Genomic DNA, 21,682 nt, shown 5'->3' with positions numbered 1-21,682 from the left:
GCTCTAGGATCATCAGTCGACATATCATAGATATGCTTGCCAAACATCGTTTATTTTAGTGATCAATCATGGCATTTTTTACTTGCCCTTGTACTTTGCATTTGACATTTATAAATTACGATTCTTATTCTACGAACTTTTCATTAGTTATCGTGACGCATATTTTAGTCGCAAGATCAAGATAAGTGTGAGAATTGACGATAAACAGGGTGCTTCGGGCAGAACTAACCAAACTTTTGGGTTTGCGAACCCTATTACTTAAAATAAATAATAATATTATTCTGCCACACTCAAGTGAACACGCGCAAAAATTTGAAACGAATTCACCGTGTACACATTTGAATGCAAATACCTTTTAGCGTACGTCAGAGCAGTACAGAATAGGGCGCACCCGTAGTACTCCTACCAAGATGAGGCACAACTTGCTAACCCTAACCTGGTACACATACTACGTTCAGCTTGTGCGCCCTCTTGGTACGAATACTACGGGGAGCACCCTGAATGGTTGTATTGTAAAAATGAGAATATAACAGCGAGAAGAAAAAAGCAGAGGCCATGTTATGGCAAAGCATAAGCATTTTACCAAACCCGATACACCCAAACCTGCTCATATTAGTCGATTCAGTGGGTATTTTATCCGCTCAGACAGAGTGTAGTTGCTGGCTCCCGTTTCCTCTTATATTTTTCATTGAAGAGGTCATGACCCCCTAGTCCCGTCCAACCCCCTAAATGGTTGCATTGTTCAGACACGATCGTTTCCGAAGCTCTTTTTCAAATTGTCAAATACCTCATTCGGTGCTCACCGTCAACATAAGGTATAGTAGTTTCAAAACTCTAGAATTCTTCATTTCAATTAGATATTAGAACATCGGGTGTCGCTGCTCAATTGGTTCCCGCGACTTCCCTTCCCCATATGCATCAAAAGCACCGGAATACGACCTCAACAAAATCACCCTGCTTGAATGATTCCACCAAGTATTTCTCACTGTCGTGAATAGCTCTAATTTATTTGAAAGAAAAATGCTCTACCCCCTCTAATCTCCCACTCTCCCATCTACACTTTTTCCTCCATCAAACCTCACTCTCCCATTTCCACGTCTAATGGATGGCTATGCAGAGATATGGGGTAAAAAGAGGAGGGTAGAAGGGAGAAAGAGAGAGACTTCTAGAGTTCTTCATAGTTTGCTTTACAAATTTTTAATAAATGATCCCCAATGGCTGTATTGGAGAGAACTCTTGAAATCTCATTTGGTAAAGGGGTAAAATACAAAAAAAAAAGTTAAGAAACATTGAACTAGGACAATGTACGAAGAGTAGAATCACTTTATATAATTTGTGTATGTTTATATGCTAGACATTACTCAATTCAGCTAAATCTCACAGCAAAACCGAACTATGAAAAGAAATGATGTGGTTTTCTCAATGTAGCCATTAAAGGTTAACAGAAAATCTAGGTAAAAAGGTGGGAACAGAAATATTTTCTTTGTTCCATTGAGCAATTATTTTAATCGTCGATATTGTATCAAGAAATATGCTGATAAACTGAAATCAATTGTTATCAGTAATATTATAAAAAGCAGCAAAAGTCGATAATAAATTGCAAACAATGTTTCAGTTTGATTAGCTTAGAAGGCCTTGCATGATAGTTTTGATCAAACATAGGGCATATATTTAACCGGGCATGATATTATGACGTCATCAAAATATGAGGTTACTACCAGGGCGTACGAATCAAATTGCAAAACTGTTAAATTGATACAATATAATTATTAATGATAATGATAGTATGGTGATTGAAATTCACAGCCTTACAACCGCTTTGCCAACGTTTCCTCCTCGCAACATATCGATAAATGCATCGGGAACGTTTTCAAATCCTTTCGTAACTTTTTCGTGACATTTCATCTTTCCCTAAAAATGGATATTCAATAAATATTTGCACTGATGAACTATAATTACACAGGATGTCTAGCTTACCTCAATAGTCCATTTTTTCAGATCTTCATATGCTTCCTTATAGTTACTCACATAAGATCTCAATAGGAATCCTTTTAACATCAGTTCACTTGTCACAATGGGAAATTGAACGATGGGAGCTGAACAATACGTTTTGTAGGATAAAGGATAAACCAGAAGGTCTTACGAGAAGAATGTATTTTTGCAGAAAACGGTTTACTTACCTAGTACAGGTGTAGTTTCGTTGTAAGCAGATATAGATCCACATACTCCCACTCGTCCACCAGCATTCATGTGACGTAAAATTGTGCTTGAAAAAGAACCTCCAACCTGAAAATTGTTTGACAGTTGGTAACTACTTATTGTTTGAATGTGAGTTTATATTCAGAAATTCATGAGGAAAAGTTGTGAAAGCAAATTTTATTAGGTTCCCTCAAAAAGGCATACTGCATTGCTAAACAAATCTTTCTTGATAAGCTATTGAACGTCAAAATATTGTAAAACAGTCTCCTTAAAACCTACGTTGTCGAAGTAGCAATCTATTCCTTTCGGGGCAACTCGTTTGATAGCTGCATCCAAACTTTCAGACTCTTTTTTGTAGTTGAATACTGCGTCATATCCAATATTCTTACAAAATTTTACTTTTTCGTCTGTACCACAAGATCCAACAACGGTGCATCCCTGTATTGTATAAAGTGAAATAAGTGGCGTACTTGTATTTTTATAAAACAGAAATAATAATTTGTGCAAGTCATAGAACTTACCTTAATTTTTCCAATCTGAGCTGCAACATTTCCGACGGCTCCTGCTGCGCCACTGATAAAGATTGTTTCTCCTTCTTTTATTTTACATACGAGTATCCATCCGACCCAGGCTGTTAATCTATAACGTAAAATGACCCGAATATTATATCAGGACACGTTGTATATATAATATATATTCATAACTGGCGTCTTTGGTAAACGAGATAAAAGATTGAATATAGGTGATCATGGGTTTGCGGAAGCGTCAACAGCAGTGGATCATTTGTGTCAACGCTACGTCATCAGTTGTTTATTGGGAAATGTACATATTTGGGAATACCGCGAATGAGCCTTGAAGCTGATGACCGACAGAAATAATTTCCGGATCCTAATTTGTTTGTTTTTATAATTTGACGATAGTTAATGCTTCATATTAGTTCATAAAAGTTTTAAACATACCCAGCAATTCCATATAAGCCAAGGCCTGCTGATTCTGGCACTGATGCTGGCATGTCATCTCGCACAAAAAGCACGTCACTCTCTTTGGCTTTACCACCGTTTCTCCATCCACAATGTAGAACAAGAAGTTTCCCCTTTTGAAATTGTTCGTTTTTGCTTTTTGTCACCCTATTATGAGAAAATGCAAACAGAAAATAAGTATTATATCAGTCATCAGGAAACTCGGATAACCACAAAATACTCAGATTCATAGTTTTGTGGACTTTCCGTTGTCAGAAATATGTCCGTGACATGACTAATGATATCAGAAAACAAGAGAGCTCAAATATAACGAATAAGTACGGGTAGGCTATGCAATCTGTCACAGTAGACTACCACCACAAGGGGTGCAATTTTTAATTTTTATGACGTCATCACAAACAAAAAATCACATAGAGCTCAAATAAATTTTTGAAGTACCTGCGTTTTGTTGCAATTTGTCTAATTATAATTAAAAATATAGGCTATTAAACGAGTATTTGTGAATTTTATACCTGTTAATTTATAATATAACTTAGTCTACACGTGTCTCACAATAAATTCTGTTACGTAAAGAATATAATCGTCAAAACAGCCGTTTTGCTACTAAAATCCAGCGAAGCGTCGCGGGCCGGATTATATTACTCCGCGGGCCGGATTATATTACTCCGCGGGCCGTAGGTTGCCGACCCCTGCGGTAAAGCATAACAAAAAACAAGAAAGATCACAAAATATTTGTACCGAATGCCAGGATAACCGCGAAATGAACATTCTGTCTACTAGTACATCGGCGCGCATCGTCTTACCATTTGCGATGTTTATTATAGAATAGATGTAGACTATAATACCACGCGATCAAATAACAGTTCACCGGTATTGTAAGTTCAAAAATCAAACAAATTTGTTGCCTCACCGTACAAGCGCAGTTCCAATTACTGTATCCCCAGGCTTGTATGCTGCCCCAGCATATGCTCTGAAATCAAAAAAGAATTCAATATAGACTGATAATATTTTAGAAACCCTTTTTAAAAATTAATAGAAAAAAATTGAAATATTCAAAGAAATATCATTTACTAAGAGCGTATTTAAAAAACTGCAATGATATAATAATTTTCTTTGAATGTCGGAAATGTTTACTCCACTAATTGAAAGATATTATCAACATGTGAAGTAGCTATTATAACTTTGCAGTCTAGTTTATTTGAATAAAATTCTGACTACTCAAATATTACCTTATATACGGATCCACGCTGATTGCAAGAGACTCGTAAAGGAATTCTGAAACAAACAAATATCTCATTTATCTATTAGTACATCATTAGTTAATCAAACTGCAATACATATTACAGACGGTGCATTCGAGACGATAATGTCATCAAATTTAGAGACATGTTGCTTCACGAATTATTGTGGACGAGAGGTAAATGACAGCATAAGGAGATTGCCTGTGATACGATTTCCGTGCAAAAAACTGCATAATATAGACACGAACACAACCCATTTTTATACAAACCAACTGGGTGAAGATTGGTGCTTGGCGTAAAATATATAAAATAATTTCAACAGATAATATCAGTCATGAAGACCCAATTTCCCCGCTAATCAATTTGACTATATGCATAATTGCCTATCGATGAACTTTGAAACATCACTAAAATGTTTTCAATAAAAATCAATTTATTATAACGATACATATCGAATATTACAAACCTCCATTTTGTAGATCTTCAGCGACGTCTTCATCGACAATCTCAAAATCAGACTTTTTTGGAAATCCATTATACATTTGCTTCAAGATTATCTTTTTGCACTTCATGATGGCAGCGTTTTATTTTATGTTTTAAATCTAAACTAACAAATTATATATATACATTTATAAAAGCATGCGATCAAAAGGAAGTAGGGCCTGGCCTACGTGTCACTTTCTGCATTATGGAATTCTTTTCCGCCTCGCTGTAACACTAGCAGCGTTTAATTGTGTTTGCTTTGAGTCTGTGCCAGCTAAAATGAATCCACGCTTTCTGCAGAGACTGTTCAATATATACAGCTTTTAGGCGCGTCAGTGAACGATTGTGACTCCCTCTGCCAATATACGTTCCCCCTTCAGGTAAAAATGCTTAACTTATGCCAAAATGCCAGACTTATTTGAAAGATGAATAGTTCTTTGTCCTAAACGCGTCTACTCAACCAAAGCAAACAACCCTGATCGTCTTTCATGTAGGGTCATCCTTTCTCTAGAATGACGTTGCACAAATTAAAATCATGCTGAGTCATTATGATTGCATCCTGGTTCATCTATATATTAACGCGTCCACCTAATACTCGATATAATGTATATTTCTATTAGCTTTGCTAGATTTAACGGGTATACCAGATTAATAATTCATAAAATACTATGCAAGATATGTTTGTCAACGCGGTTCAATCGGTTACGAAAATGAATGAGTACGAATATTTTATTGGTATTTATCTGTGGCAACTGGCAAGTATCCTATGTTCGTCGTTCATACTGTCAAAATTTACACTCATATCAGAACTTACTAGAATACGTATTATTCCACCATTAGAGATTCAAAAAACATGAAAACATTTCAAAAAACTCATGTACAAAGGTATCGACATCCCAAATATTCTTTTTCCCAATTAAGTCCAAGTAAAACGCGTCTCATTCGTCAAAAACAAGCTGCTGCTAAAGTCGACATGTCATAGATATGCTTGCCAAACGTCGTTATTTCAGTGATCAATCATGGCGTTTTGTATCTGCCCTTGTACTTTGTATTTGACATTTATCACTTACGATTCATATTCTACGAATTTTTCATTAATTAATTATCGTAGTACTTCATTTTAGTCACAAGATCAAGATAAGTGTGAGAATTGACGATAAACATTTGGGTTTGCGAACCCTATTACTTAAAATAAATAATAATATTATTCTGCCACACTCAAGTGAACACGCGCAAAAAATGAAACGAATTCACCGTGTACACATTTGAATGCAAATACCTTTTAACGTACGTCAGAGCAGTACAGAATAGGGCGCTCCCATAGTATTCGTATCAAGATGACGCACAACCTGCTAACGCTTACCTGTTACACATACTATGTTCAGGTTGTTACGAATACTACGGGAAGCAACCAGAATATTTGTATTATAAAAATGAGAAAAATAACAGCGAGAAGAAAATAGCAGAGGCCATGTTATGGCAAAGCATAGAAAAGCAAGAATGTGTGACCTGGTCTTTATATATACCTCCCTCCAGTGGTACTTCTAAACTATATGTACATAATATATTATAATCGTTTTCTAAGTTGTTGTTTTTCGGGTGATAGTGGTTGCGAATGGAATTTTCCGGATATTTTGTGGAGGCCCGGCCAAAAACACACACGCACAAAAGAAAAACAATCTGCAGCGTTTAAAACGTGGCGCCAGCGTTTTCCTCAAACCTAACATTTTTGCATTAAAAAGCGGGGTCCTTTTATAAAAGAATTCCCTTCTCTGCAAACTAATCAAATTCAAATTGATTAAAAGATTACTTTTGAAGTTAGTTCTGCATTTTACCGGACCCGATACACCTAAACCTGCTACTTTAATATATTAGTTGATTCAGTGGGAATTTTATCCGCTTAGACAGAGTGTAGTTGCTGGCTCCCGTTTCCTCTTATATTTTTCATTGAAGAGGTCATGACCCCCTAGTCCCGTGCACCCCTTAAATGGTTGCATTGTTCAGACACGATCGTTTCCGAAGCTCTTTCTCAAATACTTCATTCGGTGCTCACCGTCAACATAAGGCATAGTAGTTCAAAACTCTAAAATTCTTCCTTTATTCAGATCGTAGAACCTCGGGTGTCGGTGCTCGATAACCAGTTGTAAAACTGTGTAAATTATCTTATGTTTCGATATCACCTGGCAATAATGATCCAATATTACATAACTACAGGCGGTACAAGAAATCGGTATTAGCCTATTAATTATCAGTAGAACTATATTTTAACCGAAATTAAAAACTAACACCTTTAAATAAGTCGAGTTCTTTTAACCACAAAAATAGCACACTAGAATTTGTTGAAACAGAATGTCAAGTAAAAAGAGAAAGTATCAGGACGTTTATTTAGATTTTGGGTAACGTACCTTATTCGGGATGGTCTTCAGTGTGTTCTGTAGCCTACATGGAAACCTTTTGGAAACAGTACCATGAAATCTGCCCCACTAAAATAACATCTAGCAAAAGCTCATGAAAGTATGATAAAAAAAACTAGTATTTTTCTGAGTCAAGATTGTCCCGTCAAAAGCTAGACAGATCCCGCACTTTTTGGTAGACTAACAACACTACTGTACACGTACCTTTTTTCATCGCTTTGTACGTGACAAAAGCGCATACGATCAGTGAAACCTACTGAAACCTTGCATATTGAAAAAGTGTGAAATTGATGCTTGGAGCCAGACGGATCCGGCACTTTTCAGGCATCCGACAAAAGCACATACGATCAGTGAAACCCTACTGAAACCTTGCATAATGAAAATTGGGGGGTTGATGCTTGGAGAATCAATATTGTCCCGTCAAAAGCCAGACAGATCTGGCACTTTTTGGCAGACTGACAACACTACTGTACACGTATCTTATTTCATCGCTTTGTACGTGACAAAAGTACATACGGTGAGTGAAACCCTACTGAAACCTTGCATATTGAAAAAGTGTGAAGTTGATGCTTGGAGCCAGACGGATCCGGCATTTTTCAGACATCCGACAAAAGCACATACGATCAGTGAAACCCTACTGAAACCTTGCATATTGAAAATTGGAGGGTTGATGCTTGGAGAAAAAGCTAGTATTTTTCTGAGTCAATATTGTCCCGTCAAAAGCCAGACAGATCCGGCACTTTTTGGCAGACTAACAACACTACTGTACACGTATCTTATTTCATCGCTTTGTGCGTGACAAAAGCACATACGATAAGTGAAACCCAATAGGCCGCGAGCGGGTGGAGGCTAACTCGCCATGAGGGCTAACTCGCCATGGACCACTTGCCATGCGACGGCGGTTAACGGGTTAGCCTGCAACTGTGTGGAGGCTCTTTTTGTAATGGGAGATGTAAAGGTGGCTGTTTATACTAACAACTTCAATAGTAAGGATATTAAATATATTAAATTAAATGTGTTTGGTTACAATACCTACTGTGCAAATGGTAACAAAGTGACAAGAAAACGTGCTTATATGTCATATGTCGGAAGGCATACCGGTACCGTACGGTACTCGACGCGCAAAGGAAGTCTAAACTTATCATTTTCATCTAAGCATGCTAAATATATCATCATATTAATTGATTGTATGAGCACTAAATCAACAACAATGCTAAATATATCAAAAGTTCTATTTTGCTACCGGCAGTCTCATTTTATTCTAAACAGACGTTGATTGCGAGCAGAGAGGTAGAGAAAGAGCTAACTCGCCATGTCTATTTTCTCTATAATTGACGATCGACATCGCGAGTTCGAGAGAGAGAGAGAGGGCTAACTCGCCATGTCAATTTCCTTTATAATTGACGATCGACATCGCGAGAGAAAGAGAGGGCTAACTCACCATGTCTATTTTCTCTATAATTGACGATCGACATCGCGAGTTCGAGAGAGAGAGAGGGCTAACTTGCCATGTCTATTTTCTTTATAATTGACGATCGACATCGCGAGTTCGAGAGAGAGGGAGGGCTAACTCGCCATGTCTATTTTCTTTATAATCGACATCGCGCGAGAGAGAGGGCTAACTCGCCATGTCTATTTTCTCTATATTTGACGATCGACATCGCGAGAGAGAGGGCTAACTTGCCATGTCTATTTCCTTTATAATTGACGATCGACATCGCGAGTTCGAGAGAGAGGGCTAACTCGCCATGTCTATTTTCTCTATAATTGACGATCGACATCGCGAGTTCGAGAGGGCTAACTCGCCATGGAAAGGCTGCCCAACTGAACGCAAGGTCGAGCAGTAATAACTAATATTCATCCGCTCGCTAACAGCTGATTCGATTCAATTGTTACGTCATGCAGAAGTCATTGTTCATTGCCGAAAATGTAGAGAATATAGGACAGATCGTAGCACATATTTCTTGTAGTAAAAGCGTCTTTTCCGTAAAACGTGCAACTTTTGTAAGTGGGAACAAGGCAATATTTGTTACTAAATTTCCAAGGAACATTTTAAAATCATTTTCAGGTAGTTACCTTATGTGCGCTACGAAACTGAAAGATAAATGGCCTCGGCTCGCGGCCTACTACTGAAACCTTGCATATTGAAAAGTATGAAGTTGATACTTGGAGCCAGACGGATCCGACACTTTTCAGGCATCCGACAAAAGCACATACGTTAGTGAAACCCCACTGAAACCTTGCATGTATTGAGAAAGTGTGAAGTTGATGCTTGGAGAGAAAGCATGTCAAACAATATAACAAATTTCGCTGTCAAAATACACTATAAATCCAGAATCAATAAAATGCGTGACAACGCAATGCGCCTGCAAGAAGTTGGAACTAGAATGACGCATGTAAATCGTTTCAATATTCCCCGAGTGTAGGGTAGCCTGGAATCAGTGGCCTATCTAAGGTGTGGCAGCCATGGCTTGTGCCATGGGCGTCGTTTGAACAAGGGCGCTAAGCAGTATGTTCCCCAGCTTTTCTCTTTAGGGGGGGGGGGGGAGTTTCAAAATTTAGGGGGTGGTAAATAATTTGCTATCAGAGATAAAACTAGGCTATTTGTATTCTTAAAAAAAAATGGTATGTATTTAAGAGACGATGTACATGGCAGCCCCCCCCCCCCCAAGCTGATTGACGGCGAGCCAAAATCCACAGCAGAATGAAATTGTAGGGCCAGAAAAGGGGAGCGAAGAAAAGTGCGGGACGACACGGCTGGGGTTCAGGGCGCGCTTAAGCGCCCTGAGAAAAATTTGAGAAATAGGCACCAAAATAGGCTCTAAGCTTGACTTTGGATACACCTAGCATCGCAGTTTGTTATGTAATAAAATCAATAATTATAATATTTAGCTGATAGAATTCCCGGGGAATAGATAACAAGCGCTCGGCTTTCAACCGTAAATATATACTACTACGTTTCAACAAGTAATTTGCAAATGATAGTGACTAATGAAGTTACTTGCTCATCTGTCATTGTATGAATGGCTACTTATGGCTAGTTTTGTTACACATTTCTAATTTTTTTGAACATGTTTGTTTGACTTTTGTATGAATTAAATTTTGAAATACGCTCGTCAACTGATCATAATGTCGCATTCCTTCAGAACTGAAATATTTTGTTGGTAAGAAGACAAATCGCTGAAGTTTGATTCTTTTCAATAAAGAAATAAAAACGCTGTCATTCATCTAAAAAACGTCTGTTTTCAGTGCCTAGTTTTCGTTTTGTGACATCTTTAAGCTTTCTTAATATACGGCTGATATCTAAAATACTGCAATGTGTAATCATAATACCCATACCTATACATAAGATACCGGAATAATTCAATTGTTACGAAATAAACGTGCTTAAACTGTGATAATGATGTAACAATAGACGGTATTTAAAACTCAAAAGGTACCACATGAAGGGTTAAACTATTTCACTCAAGTTCGGCGGGCCATTTTAAATGGTCACGCGGGCCGTAATTGGCCCGCAGACTGCGGTTTAGAACCCCTCAGTGTGGAATCGCACCTCAAAATTAGGGGGGGTGTTTGAAATTTTAGGGGGGGTGTTCACCCCCTATAGGGGGGGTGTAGGGAAATCACTGGCGCTAAGCCTGCAAAAAGTAATTATCATAAAAAAGTTTCAATAAAATAATTTCAAATTGGGAATAATTGAAACTCGTATTTTTGGACAAATATTAACGTACAAGTACCTCAATTCAATAAGAGTCATTATAAGTACCCAAACAACTATCAAGGGGCGCATTTTTAAACTTTGCTATGGGAGCCATTCTACGTAGATACGCCACTGCCTGGAATAGTCATGAGGCAAGTTGAAAAGTGAAATAAGAATGTGAACAAGTTTAGATATTTTTCCAAACGGGAGTTTACAGAGGATTAGATGCGAATAGATTCACAGCAAAGGTTTGTTTACCGGCACACCTGGTAGTGCCACCTATGCGCAGGAAGCGTCATTGATACGCAAAGCGATGGCTTCCTAACACCGGTACAAAATTGCCGTGGCATAGACTCTTCTCTTAACCATTCCTCTCAAAAATCTTGTTTTTATCTCTACGATTTCTGCGTTGCTCGTACCAGAAACTTCCAGTATTTTTCAGATACAGTGCCTATGGAATCGAAAGCACTGGAATATGACCTCAACAAAATCTCCCTGCTTGAATGATTCCACCAAGTACGATTCTGACCGTCGTGAATAGCTCTAACTTATTCGAAAGAAAAATGCTCTACCCCCTCTAATCTCCCACCAACTCCACCATCTACACCTTTCCCTCCCCCATTTCCACGTCTAATGGATGGCTATGCAGAGAAAAGATGATGTAAAAAGAAGAGGGTAGAAGGGAGAAAGAGAGAGACTTCTAAAGTTCTTTATAGTTTGCTTTACGAATTTTCAATAAATGATCACCAATGGCTTGGGGGGAACTCTTGTAATCTCATTTGGTAAAGGGGTAAAATACAAAAAAAAATTAGGAACCATTGAACTAAGACAATGTACTAAGAGTAAAATTAATTTATATAATTTGTGTATGTTTATATGCTGGACATTACTCAATTTCACAGTAAAACCGAACTATGAAAAGAAATAATGTGGTTTTCTCAATGTAGCCATTAAAGGTTAACAGAAAATCTAGGTAAAAAGGTAGGAACAGAAATATTTTCGGTGCTCCCGAAGTATGCGAACCAAGATGGCGGACATCGGAACGTAACATGGGCAACAGGTTAGGGTTAGGCGATAATTTTTTTCCAATTTTCCTTATTTTAGTCCTATTATCAGTTCGAAGACTAGCCAAGAGCCTCCCGTAGTATTCATAGCTAAAATTATGGCCTAACCCCAACCTAGTACACATATTACATTCCGATGTCCGCCATCTTGGTTCGCATACTTCGGGAGCCCCATATTTTCTTTGTTCCATAGAGCAATTATTTTAATCGTCGATATTGTATCAGGAAATATGCTGATAAACTGGAATCAATTGTTATCAGTAATATTATAAAAAGCAGCAAAAGTCGATAATAAATTGCAAACAATGATTCAGTTTGATTAGCTTAGAAGGCCTTGCATGATTGTTTTAATCTGACATAGGGCATATGTTTAACCGGGCATGATATTATGACATCATCAAAATATTAGTTTAGTACGGGGGCGAACAAATCAAATTGTAATACTGTTAAATTGATACAATATAATTATTAATGATAATGATAGTATGGTGATTGAAATTTACAGCCTGACAACCGCTTTGCCAACGTTTCCTCCTCGCAGCATATCGATAAATGCATCGGGAACGTTTTCAAATCCTTTCGTAACTTTTTCGTGACATTTCATCTTTCCCTAAAAATGAATAAAATGGATATTCAATAAATATTTGCACTGATGAACTATAATTACACAGGATGTCTAGCTTACCTCAATAGTCCATTTTTTCAGATCTTCATATGCTTCCTTATGTTTATTTACATAAGTTCTAAAATGGAATCCTTTCAACATCAGTTCACTTGTCACAATGGAAGGTTGGACAATGGGAGCTGAACAATATATTTTGTAAAGGATAAACCAGAAAGTCTTATGAGAATAATGTATTTTTGCAGAAAACGGTTTACTTACCTAGTACAGGAGTAGTTTCGTTGTAACCAGAAATAGATCCACATACCCCCACTCGTCCACCAGCATTCATGTTACGTAAAATTGTGCTTGAAAAAGAACCTCCAACCTGAAAATTGTTTGACAGTTGGTAACTATTTGTTTGAATGGAGTTTGTTTAGGAAAGTTGTAAAAGTAAATTTTATTAGGTGTCCTCAAAATGACATACTGCTTTGCCAAACAAATCTCTCTTGACAAGCTATTGAACGTCAAAATACTGTAAAACAGTCTGCTTTAAAACCTACATTGTCAAAGTAGCAATCTATTCCTTTTGGGGCAATCCGTTTGACAGCTGCGTCCAAATCTCCAGATTCTTTTTTGTAGTTGAACACTGCGTCATATCCAATATTCTTACAAAATTCTACTTTTTCGTCTGTTCCGCAAGATCCAACAACTGTGCATCCCTGAATTGTATAAAATGTGATTGAGTGACGTACCTGCGTTCTTGTGACACTAAATTAATTTTTCGCAAGTCATAGAAGTTACCTTAATTTTTCCAATCTGAGCTGCAACATTTCCGACTGCTCCTGCTGCGCCACTGATAAAAATTGTTTCCCCTTCTTTAATTTCACAAATGACCATCCATCCGATCCAGGCTGTTAATCTATAATGTAAAACGACTTCAAATATATCAGGACGAGTTGTATTAACGAAGCACCGGTAGTAGTGGATTCTTTTTGTCTACGCTACGCCATCAGTGATTTATTGGGAAATGTACGAATTTAGGGATATCGTGAATGGGTCCTAAACTGATGACCGACAGGACTAATTTCTGAATCCTACATTCTTCAATTGTTATAATTTTATGATATTTAATGCTTACATTGGTTTATAAAAGTTTTAAACATACCCGGCAACTCCATATAATCCAAGGCCTGCTGATTCTGGCACTGATGCTGGCATGTCATCTCGCACAAAATACACGTCACTCTCTTTGGCTCTGCCACCGTTTCTCCATCCACAATTGAGAACGAGAAGTTTTCCCTTTTGAAATTTTTCGTTTTTGCTTTTTGTCACCCTATTATGAAAAAATCAGAAAACTCGGATAACCACAAAATACTCAGATTCATATTTTTGTGGACCTTCCGTTGTCAGAAATATGTTCGTGACATGACTAATGGTCATAATATCAGAAAACAAGAGAAGCTTAAATATATGGACACGAAGACCAAAACGAAGATGTACGGGTAGGCTATGCAATCTGTCACAGTAGCAATTGCACAAGGGGTGCAATTTTTAATTTTTATGACGTCATCACACACAAAAAAAAATTACATAGAGCTCAAATAAATTTTTTAAGTATTAGCGAAAAATACAATTTTTAAACACTGAAACATGAAAGCAATTGGTCTCGTAGTTAATAGGAAAATCGCTTTATTCATAGCAACAACATTAAACAAAGTGATCCATATGTACATTTCCTGACAAAAAAAATATCTAGGCTCTGAATCCAGTTCGGTAAGTCTTTTCAATAAGCTCAGATGGGTGAAATTAAATTTTGGAGTTTGAAAAACAAACGGGATTCAAGCTAAAAAAAGTGGCAAATGGCGAATTTTGTTGAATTGGGCGATTAATATCAAGTACAAAAATGTCGATGCGTGATATCGTTTCTCAATTGGGGTTGAAAATTTCAACGATTACTTACCTATTGAATTCGGGAATTTCGATTTAAATGAAAGTATCGTCGCATCAACTTTCCTGCGTTTTGTTGCAATTTGTCTAATTATATTTAAATTATAGGCTCATTAAATGAGCATTTGTGAATTTTATATCAGTTAGATCATAATATAATTTAGTCTACACATGTCTCACAATAAATTCTGTGAGGTAAAGAATTTAATCGTCAAAACAGCTGTTTTGCTACGAAAATCCAGCGAAGCGTTGCGGGCCGGATTATAGTACTCTGCGGGTCGTAGGTTGCCAACCCCTGCGGTAAAGCATAACAAAAGGAAAACAAAAAAGATCACAAAATAGTTGTACCGAATAGCAGGATAACCGCGAAATGAGCATTTTGTTTACTAGTACATAGGCGTGCATCGTCTCACCATTTGCGATGTTTATTATAGAATAGATGTAGACGAAAATACCACGTGATCAAATATTGGATCCTCAAAAATCAAATAAATTTGTTGCCTCACCGTACAAGCACAGTTCCAATTACTGTATCCCCAGGCTTGTATGCTGCCCCAGCATATGCTCTGAAATCAAAAAATAATTCAATATAGACTAATAATATTTTGAAACCATTTTTAAAAATTAATAGAAAAAAAATGAAATATTCAAAGAAATATCATTTACTAAGAGCGTATTTAAAAAACTGCAATGATTTAATAATTTTCTTTGAATGTCGGAAATGTTTACTCCACTAATTGAAAGATATTATCAACATGTGACGTAGATATTATAACTTTGCAGTCTAGTTTATTTAAACGAAATTCTGATTACTCAAATATTACCTTATATACGGATCCACGCTGATTGCAAGAGACTCGTAAAGGAATTCTGAAACAAACAAATATCCCATTTAGCTATTGATTCATCATTAGTTAATCAAACTGCAATACATATTACAGACAGTGCGTTCAAGACGATAATGTCATCAAATTTGGAGACATGTTGCTTCACGAATTATCGTGGACGAGAGGTAAATGACAGCATAAGAAGATTACCTGTAATATGATTTCCATGCAAAAAACTACATAATATAGACGTCACAACACGAATACAACCCATTTTTATACAAACTAACTGAGTGAAGATTGGTGCTTGGCGTAAAATATATAAAATAATTTCAATGGATAATATCAGTCAATAAAACCCAATTTCCCCACTAATCAATTTGACTGTATGCATAATTGCCTATCGATGAACTTGGAAACATCACTAAAATGTTTTCAATGAAAATCACTTTATTATAACGATACATATCGAATATTACCAACCTCCATTTTGTAGATCTTCAGCGACGTCTTCATCAACAATCTCAAAATCAGAATTTTTTGGAAATCCATTATACATTTGCTTCAAGATTATCCTTTTGCACTTCATGATGGCAGCGTTTTGAATAGTTTATTTTATGTTTTAAATCTAAACTAACAAATTATATATACACATTAAAAAAAGCATGCGACTTAAAAGTAGGGCCTACCTGGAATGGTCATGAGGCAAGTTGAAAAGTGAAATAAGAATGTGAACAAGTTTAGAAATTTTTCTGAACTGGAGTTTATAGAGGATTGTAGGCGAATAGATCCACAGCAAAGGTTTGTTTATCTGCACACCTGATGGTGCAACCTATACGCTGGAAGCGTCATTGATATGCAGAGCGACGTCTTCTAAACAAGGGTATAAAATTGCCATGGCATAGACTCCTCTCTTATCCATTCGTCTCAGAAATCTCATTTTTTATCTCTATGAATTCTGCGTTGCTCGTATCAGAAACTTCCAAAATTTTTCTGATACAGTGCCTATGGATCAAAAGCCCCGGAATATGACCTCAACAAAATCACAATGCTTGAATGATTCCACCAAGTATTTCTCACCGTCGTGAATATTTTATTTTAAAGAAAAATGCTCTCCCCCCTCTACTCTCCCAGCAAACCTCACTCTCCCATTTCCTCGCCGAATGGATGGCTATGCAGTGATATGATGGGGTAAAAAGAGGAGGGTAGAAGGAAGAAAGAGAAAGACTTCTAAAGTTCTTTATAGTTTGCTTTACGAGTTTTCAATAAATGATCACCAATGGCTGTATTGGGGATTACTCTTGTAATCTAATTTGGTAAAGGGGTAAAATCCAAAAATAAAATTAAGAAACATTGAACTAGGACAATGTACGAAAAGAATCAATTTATATAATTTGTGTATGTTTATATGCTGGACAGTGTTCCCTCTAAAGTGTGCACGTGCACACGCATAGATTTACTGCGCACGGATTTATTTCGATGTAATGTAACTAGGGCTGTCCAAGCGAACCAAATATTCGAAATCGAATCGAATCGCAAATTATTCGAATCGTTTTTCGCTAATTTTCGAATCGCTAAAATTAGGTACCGGTACATAAAGCGGAAACCACCTTTACAGGATGTTTTTCATTGGGCAAGCAACGGCGCTCCGAGCTCAGACCACTCTCGCTCCCGGCCTAATTGGTTTCCCGATATTTCTCTCGCCTTCATTTTGTGATAAACATGTCATTACTAATGCCCGCCCGGTGGCACGTGATTAGCCATTTCATGCATGGTCATCATAACAAGGTATAATCCGTCATGACGTTTTTGAAAGAGAACAAGGAGAAAAAGGAGACAATTTGAAAAAACGATAGTTCTATAAATAGAATCGATTTGAAGCTGTTGAGTTAGTTATCATAGGAACATGGTACAGGCAACTCAAAGCTGAAATTCAGATTCAGATTTTATTTTCGTCATGCAAAACCAATATACGATATGAAAAAATAAAAAAAGACATATAACAAATTACGAAGACAGATATCGGCTTGTTGCAATAGACGAGGGATCGCGAAAGACTCAAAGAGTCATCCAGTCAGCGACACCTTGTAGCTGCATTGAAGCAGCAAATATAGCAACCGAACAACTCAATATTAAATAGTCACTAAATTCGACACAATCATATATATAAAAGGGACAACAAAAAGAATGCCACAATGACCACGAAAAGTTACCTAAACATTCACTTAATTAGCCTCAATCACAAAAAGGAACAACAAAGTTTGAAAAATAAAATACAGGATGTCATAATAACTATGGAGTATTAGATATTTACCTAATTAAACTCGATCATACAGAGTAAGAACAAAATAAAATCGAAATAAACACCGAGATACTACAATGATCACATCGTATTATATGACTTAACAGCGACATCTGTAAGAAGTATATGCCTCAATGACAACAAAGAATTGCGGAATAATGCTGACTAAGCATACACAGTAAACCAATATGGCGTGCCCAGCAACGGGCTTCTGGCTGCGAGAATCAATACCGTATTTAACGGATTTTTATGTTGAAAGCGATTGTTAGTGGCTATTAGAGTAGTGCAGAATAATTATGGGTTCTGCAGTATTCGTGGCATATAGGTTGGGCGGAAAATATTAAAACAAGAACAGTACACAGCGAGCACACAACTTGACGAACATGGATGGGAAAAGCAGCACCACAGGGATAGGTACGGTACATACCGGTATACAAATATAATATTTCTAGACTAATTGCAACTGGGCTTATAAGCATCTAGGTATAGGCTCTTCAGTGCATGTTTATACAAGTTATAGGTACTGGTCCTAATGCTATTGGGGAGATTATTCCACAATTTAACACCAACAAACTTGATTGAGTTTTGGGTGAGTTTGGTGCTAAAACGATTTACATAATAAGAACTGCTAATAGAGGACCGTGTTCCATATGAGTGAACATTGCTTTGTTTTGAAAAATAGTTTGTGAACGCAGGAGGGAGTTTTTTGCAGTGGTGTTGGTGCATCAATTTCAAAACTTCTATTTTGTAAATGTCTGCCAATTTAATAATTTGAAGGTTATAATAAATAGGACTGAGTCGTGAAAAATAACTAGCGGCAGATATTGCACGGATTGCTCGGTTCTGCATAATTTCAATGCGATGTAATAATGTTTTAACAGCTGAACCCCAAGCAATTATGCCGTATTGGATATGGCTCTGGAATAAGGAGTAGTACACCATCCTTAGTGTTGTTGGTGATGTAAATCGTCTAAGCTTGTAAAGTATTCCAACCGATTTAGATAATTTAACGGATAATTTGGATAAGTGAACATCCCAATTCATTTTACTATCTAAATATATGCCAAGATATTTATAAGAATGGACATTTTCAAGTTCTTTGTCATCAATTTGTATTACTGTTTCATTTTTAGATTTGCACTGGTGTGGAGATATTAACATAGTTTTTGATTTGCCAATGTTCAGTGTTAGTTTATTAGACCGCATCCAATTTGATACTTTCGCAATTTCAGAATTTACTCTCAACTGAAGAACTGCACAAGATTTGTCGCTGTCGAGAAGATTGGTATCATCAGCAAACAATTTGGTAAAGAAGGAGGAACAACAAGTTATGTCATTTACATAGACTAGAAATAGAAGAGGACCCAAGCAACTACCTTGAGGAACTCCGTGAGTCACTGGTAAGGGAGAGGAACGACACGACCCAACTTGAACATATTGTGATCTATTACTTAAATAACTAGAAATGAGTTTGTTTGCTGTACCCCTGATACCGAAATGTCTCAACTTGTAAATCAGGATGTTATGATTTACGGTATCGAAGGCCTTCCTTAGATCTAGGAATGTTGCACTGACAAACTCCTTCCTCTCTAGTTTATCGTAGATATATGATATTGTGTCTAAGATAGCATGTGATGTAGATAGATTATTTTGGAAGCCAAACTGTGATTTATTTATTACATCATGTTTCGTAAAAAAAGCATTGAGTCGCTTATGAATCAAACGCTCAAATATTTTACTTATTGATGAAAGAATTGAAATTGCTCTGTAATTTGACATACATTTTTTATTGCCAGATTTGAAAAGAGGGATCACTCGGGCAATTTTGAGACATGCAGGGAAGATTCCAAACAAAAGTGAACAATTGAAGAATTCAGCCAAACATGGTGCAATGAGATCAGCAACTAATTTAAGGAAACGTGCTGGTATGTTGTCTGGACCAACTGCCTTCCTGTCTTTCAAATTATGTATTTCTATTATCAATTCAGGTGTTTTGGGATCCTTATCATGGCAATACCTTCTTCGAATGGAATTTGTAATTTCTTATGATGGCATTACTGTATTATTCATCTATATACCAAGACAAATAATTGCAGTTTTGCATTTTGATGGCTGTTGTACACTAACAATATTATAGTCATCAAACTAGCTTGGAATTTTTAAATGCAATTTTGAACTTGAGCAACAGTTTTATCTATATTGATAGTTGTTATTATTTTGCTGAAATTTACACAAAATAACATAAGACTAGTGAATAGGATTAAAATAGCATCTACACCAGTGGTTCTGAAACTTTTTGAGCCGCGCCCCCCTTTGAAATATTTTACAAACTTCGCGCCCCCCCCCTCTTTTTGCTTTAAAAAAATGGTTTTGTGATGGACATGTTGTTATATATTAAGATGGCGCTAGAAGAGTGTTGGTCTCATAGCGTCATTGCTCAGATTGTTTAGGCATAAAATGCATGGGATAACGCAACTTCGCCATTCACTGTCGTATTTATAAAGCCAAATAGTGGTTGGTTGGTCATACATTCTCGTTTTTCCGCTCAGTTTGCAATACCTGGTGAGGTCAAACTAATTTTCAAGTAAAACTAAACACGCAATAAACCTATGCTTTAATGTATTTTCTGCCTAAACGTTTACATAAGACACGTAAAATTTCGATCAAAAATTTGCCTCATCACTACTGAGCAATGCAAAAATTATTTACCGGTACTGTGTGTTAAAAATAAGCAACAATTACAGACTTCTTGGCTTGCGCCTAACGTCTCAAACAAAATGGCGAAGTGCAAATGAATTTATGTAAAACATAAAAGCAGTTCATTTTTTAATATTTATTATGAATGTGGAAGTTTCCCCGGCTCTTGACCGCTGAAAAAGAAAGTCGCTAAGGTGTTTACGATTGCATTTTGTTTAAATCTCGATTGTTTTCGTCAGCGTGGCGTGTTATTAAGCCATAAAAATCTTGATTTCGGTGTTTATTCTTCCTAAATCAGAAATTTCCCGTGACATATTCTTGTGCCGCGACGATTATAATTACTTTTTTGTTCTCGAATGGAACCATGACACCTCTGAGGAAAACGAGTTCGTTTTTATTACATAATTATCAGCGACGAGATGCTAAAGATAGAATAAAAAAGTGAATTCGCAACCAAAAATTTCTTTATTGTAAAAGCGGCATTATAAAATACTAAAAATAAAACGGAAAACACCATGAGTTTTGTTTTAGGGTGGACCGCGAACACTTTTTAGACATTGCGAATCTCATAAATTCTTTGTGCCTGCGGCACACCAGTACTGTTCTAAAACTACCGACTTGAAATAAATTTTACTCCGTGGGATATTTACTCGCAGACTTAGGAATCTCTGTAAAGGTGATATCTTAAAATTAATCGACTGGCAGCAATGCGATAGAGCGGAGTATGAGTTGCAGGGACAGCTCATATTGGTAAAAGTGGCAAAAATACAAATCAAAACAAAATGTAACCGGGCACTTTGCCACATATTTTTATTGTTGCGAATTACCGTGGCATTTTGGAGTAATGGTGCTTTTATTTTATCGACGCAATCGCAGATTTGATTTATCACAATTAAATGAATAAAGCAACCATTTTAAATAAGTATATCCGTCATGGATTGATTATTTTTATTCAACAGAAAAACCATTACATATCCATTGAAAAAGTCGTCGCTTTTTACGACTCCTGTACTGACTCAGGGGCCGTACCGCGAGGATTTCGAGTCGATGAATATGTATTTTAATTGTACTAAATCAAATATACTTTCTGGGATATCATACCAGATCTTTCTAATGACGACAACGAATTCGCATGAGTGAAATATATATCAAAACTAAATATAATCGGGCAGTTGATCACACTTTTTTTTAATATGTCCGCGGATTGGCGTGGTATTTTAGATC

The 21,682-nt window shown here is 36.7% G+C and overlaps 2 protein-coding genes and 1 long non-coding RNA gene across 3 annotated transcripts; 1 reads left to right on the top strand and 2 right to left on the bottom strand.

The window, feature by feature from the left end:
- Positions 1-986: 986 nt before the first annotated feature.
- On the bottom strand, positions 987-5,046 carry LOC120333826 (prostaglandin reductase 1-like). The gene is made up of 9 exons (XM_078120527.1): positions 4,887-5,046; positions 4,409-4,454; positions 4,090-4,149; positions 3,159-3,326; positions 2,721-2,838; positions 2,479-2,637; positions 2,181-2,286; positions 1,978-2,096; positions 987-1,911 (listed from the first exon to the last, which is right to left on the bottom strand). Exons 1-9 carry the CDS (start codon positions 4,990-4,992, stop codon positions 1,801-1,803), a joined length of 993 nt encoding a protein of 330 aa, XP_077976653.1. The 5' UTR covers positions 4,993-5,046; the 3' UTR covers positions 987-1,800.
- A 6,704-nt stretch (positions 5,047-11,750) lies between these two features.
- Positions 11,751-17,282, bottom strand: LOC144411803 (prostaglandin reductase 1-like). The gene is made up of 9 exons (XM_078109403.1): positions 15,943-17,282; positions 15,457-15,502; positions 15,139-15,198; positions 13,851-14,018; positions 13,487-13,604; positions 13,246-13,404; positions 12,965-13,070; positions 12,767-12,885; positions 11,751-12,691 (listed from the first exon to the last, which is right to left on the bottom strand). The coding sequence occupies exons 1-9, from the start codon at positions 16,046-16,048 to the stop codon at positions 12,581-12,583; spliced, it is 993 nt and encodes a 330-aa protein (XP_077965529.1). The 5' UTR covers positions 16,049-17,282; the 3' UTR covers positions 11,751-12,580.
- Positions 17,283-17,922: 640 nt separating this feature from the next.
- LOC120331794 (uncharacterized) lies at positions 17,923-19,723 on the top strand. Its single transcript, XR_013480634.1, has 3 exons — positions 17,923-18,175; positions 18,994-19,161; positions 19,558-19,723. It is a non-coding gene; the product is annotated as an uncharacterized LOC120331794 (long non-coding RNA).
- Positions 19,724-21,682: the final 1,959 nt, after the last annotated feature.

Source organism: Styela clava, chromosome 15 (assembly GCF_964204865.1).
Source record: "Styela clava chromosome 15, kaStyClav1.hap1.2, whole genome shotgun sequence".
Classification (NCBI taxonomy): domain Eukaryota; kingdom Metazoa; phylum Chordata; class Ascidiacea; order Stolidobranchia; family Styelidae; genus Styela; species Styela clava.
This window is presented reverse-complemented; position numbering and strand designations above follow the sequence as displayed.

Coding starts and splice junctions, on each gene's coding strand:
- LOC120333826 (XM_078120527.1), bottom strand. CDS start 4,992: ATGAAGTGCAAAAAGATAATCTTGAAGCAAATGTATAATGGATTTCCA. Junction 4,455..4,886: donor TGAAGATCTACAAAATGGAG/GTTTGTAATATT, acceptor TGTTTGTTTCAG/AATTCCTTTACGAGTCTCTT. Junction 2,638..2,720: donor CTCAGATTGGAAAAATTAAG/GTAAGTTCTATG, acceptor TATACAATACAG/GGATGCACCGTTGTTGGATC.
- LOC144411803 (XM_078109403.1), bottom strand. CDS start 16,048: ATGAAGTGCAAAAGGATAATCTTGAAGCAAATGTATAATGGATTTCCA. Junction 13,605..13,850: donor GGATTATATGGAGTTGCCGG/GTATGTTTAAAA, acceptor TTTACATTATAG/ATTAACAGCCTGGATCGGAT. Junction 12,692..12,766: donor TGAAAAAATGGACTATTGAG/GTAAGCTAGACA, acceptor ATTCATTTTTAG/GGAAAGATGAAATGTCACGA.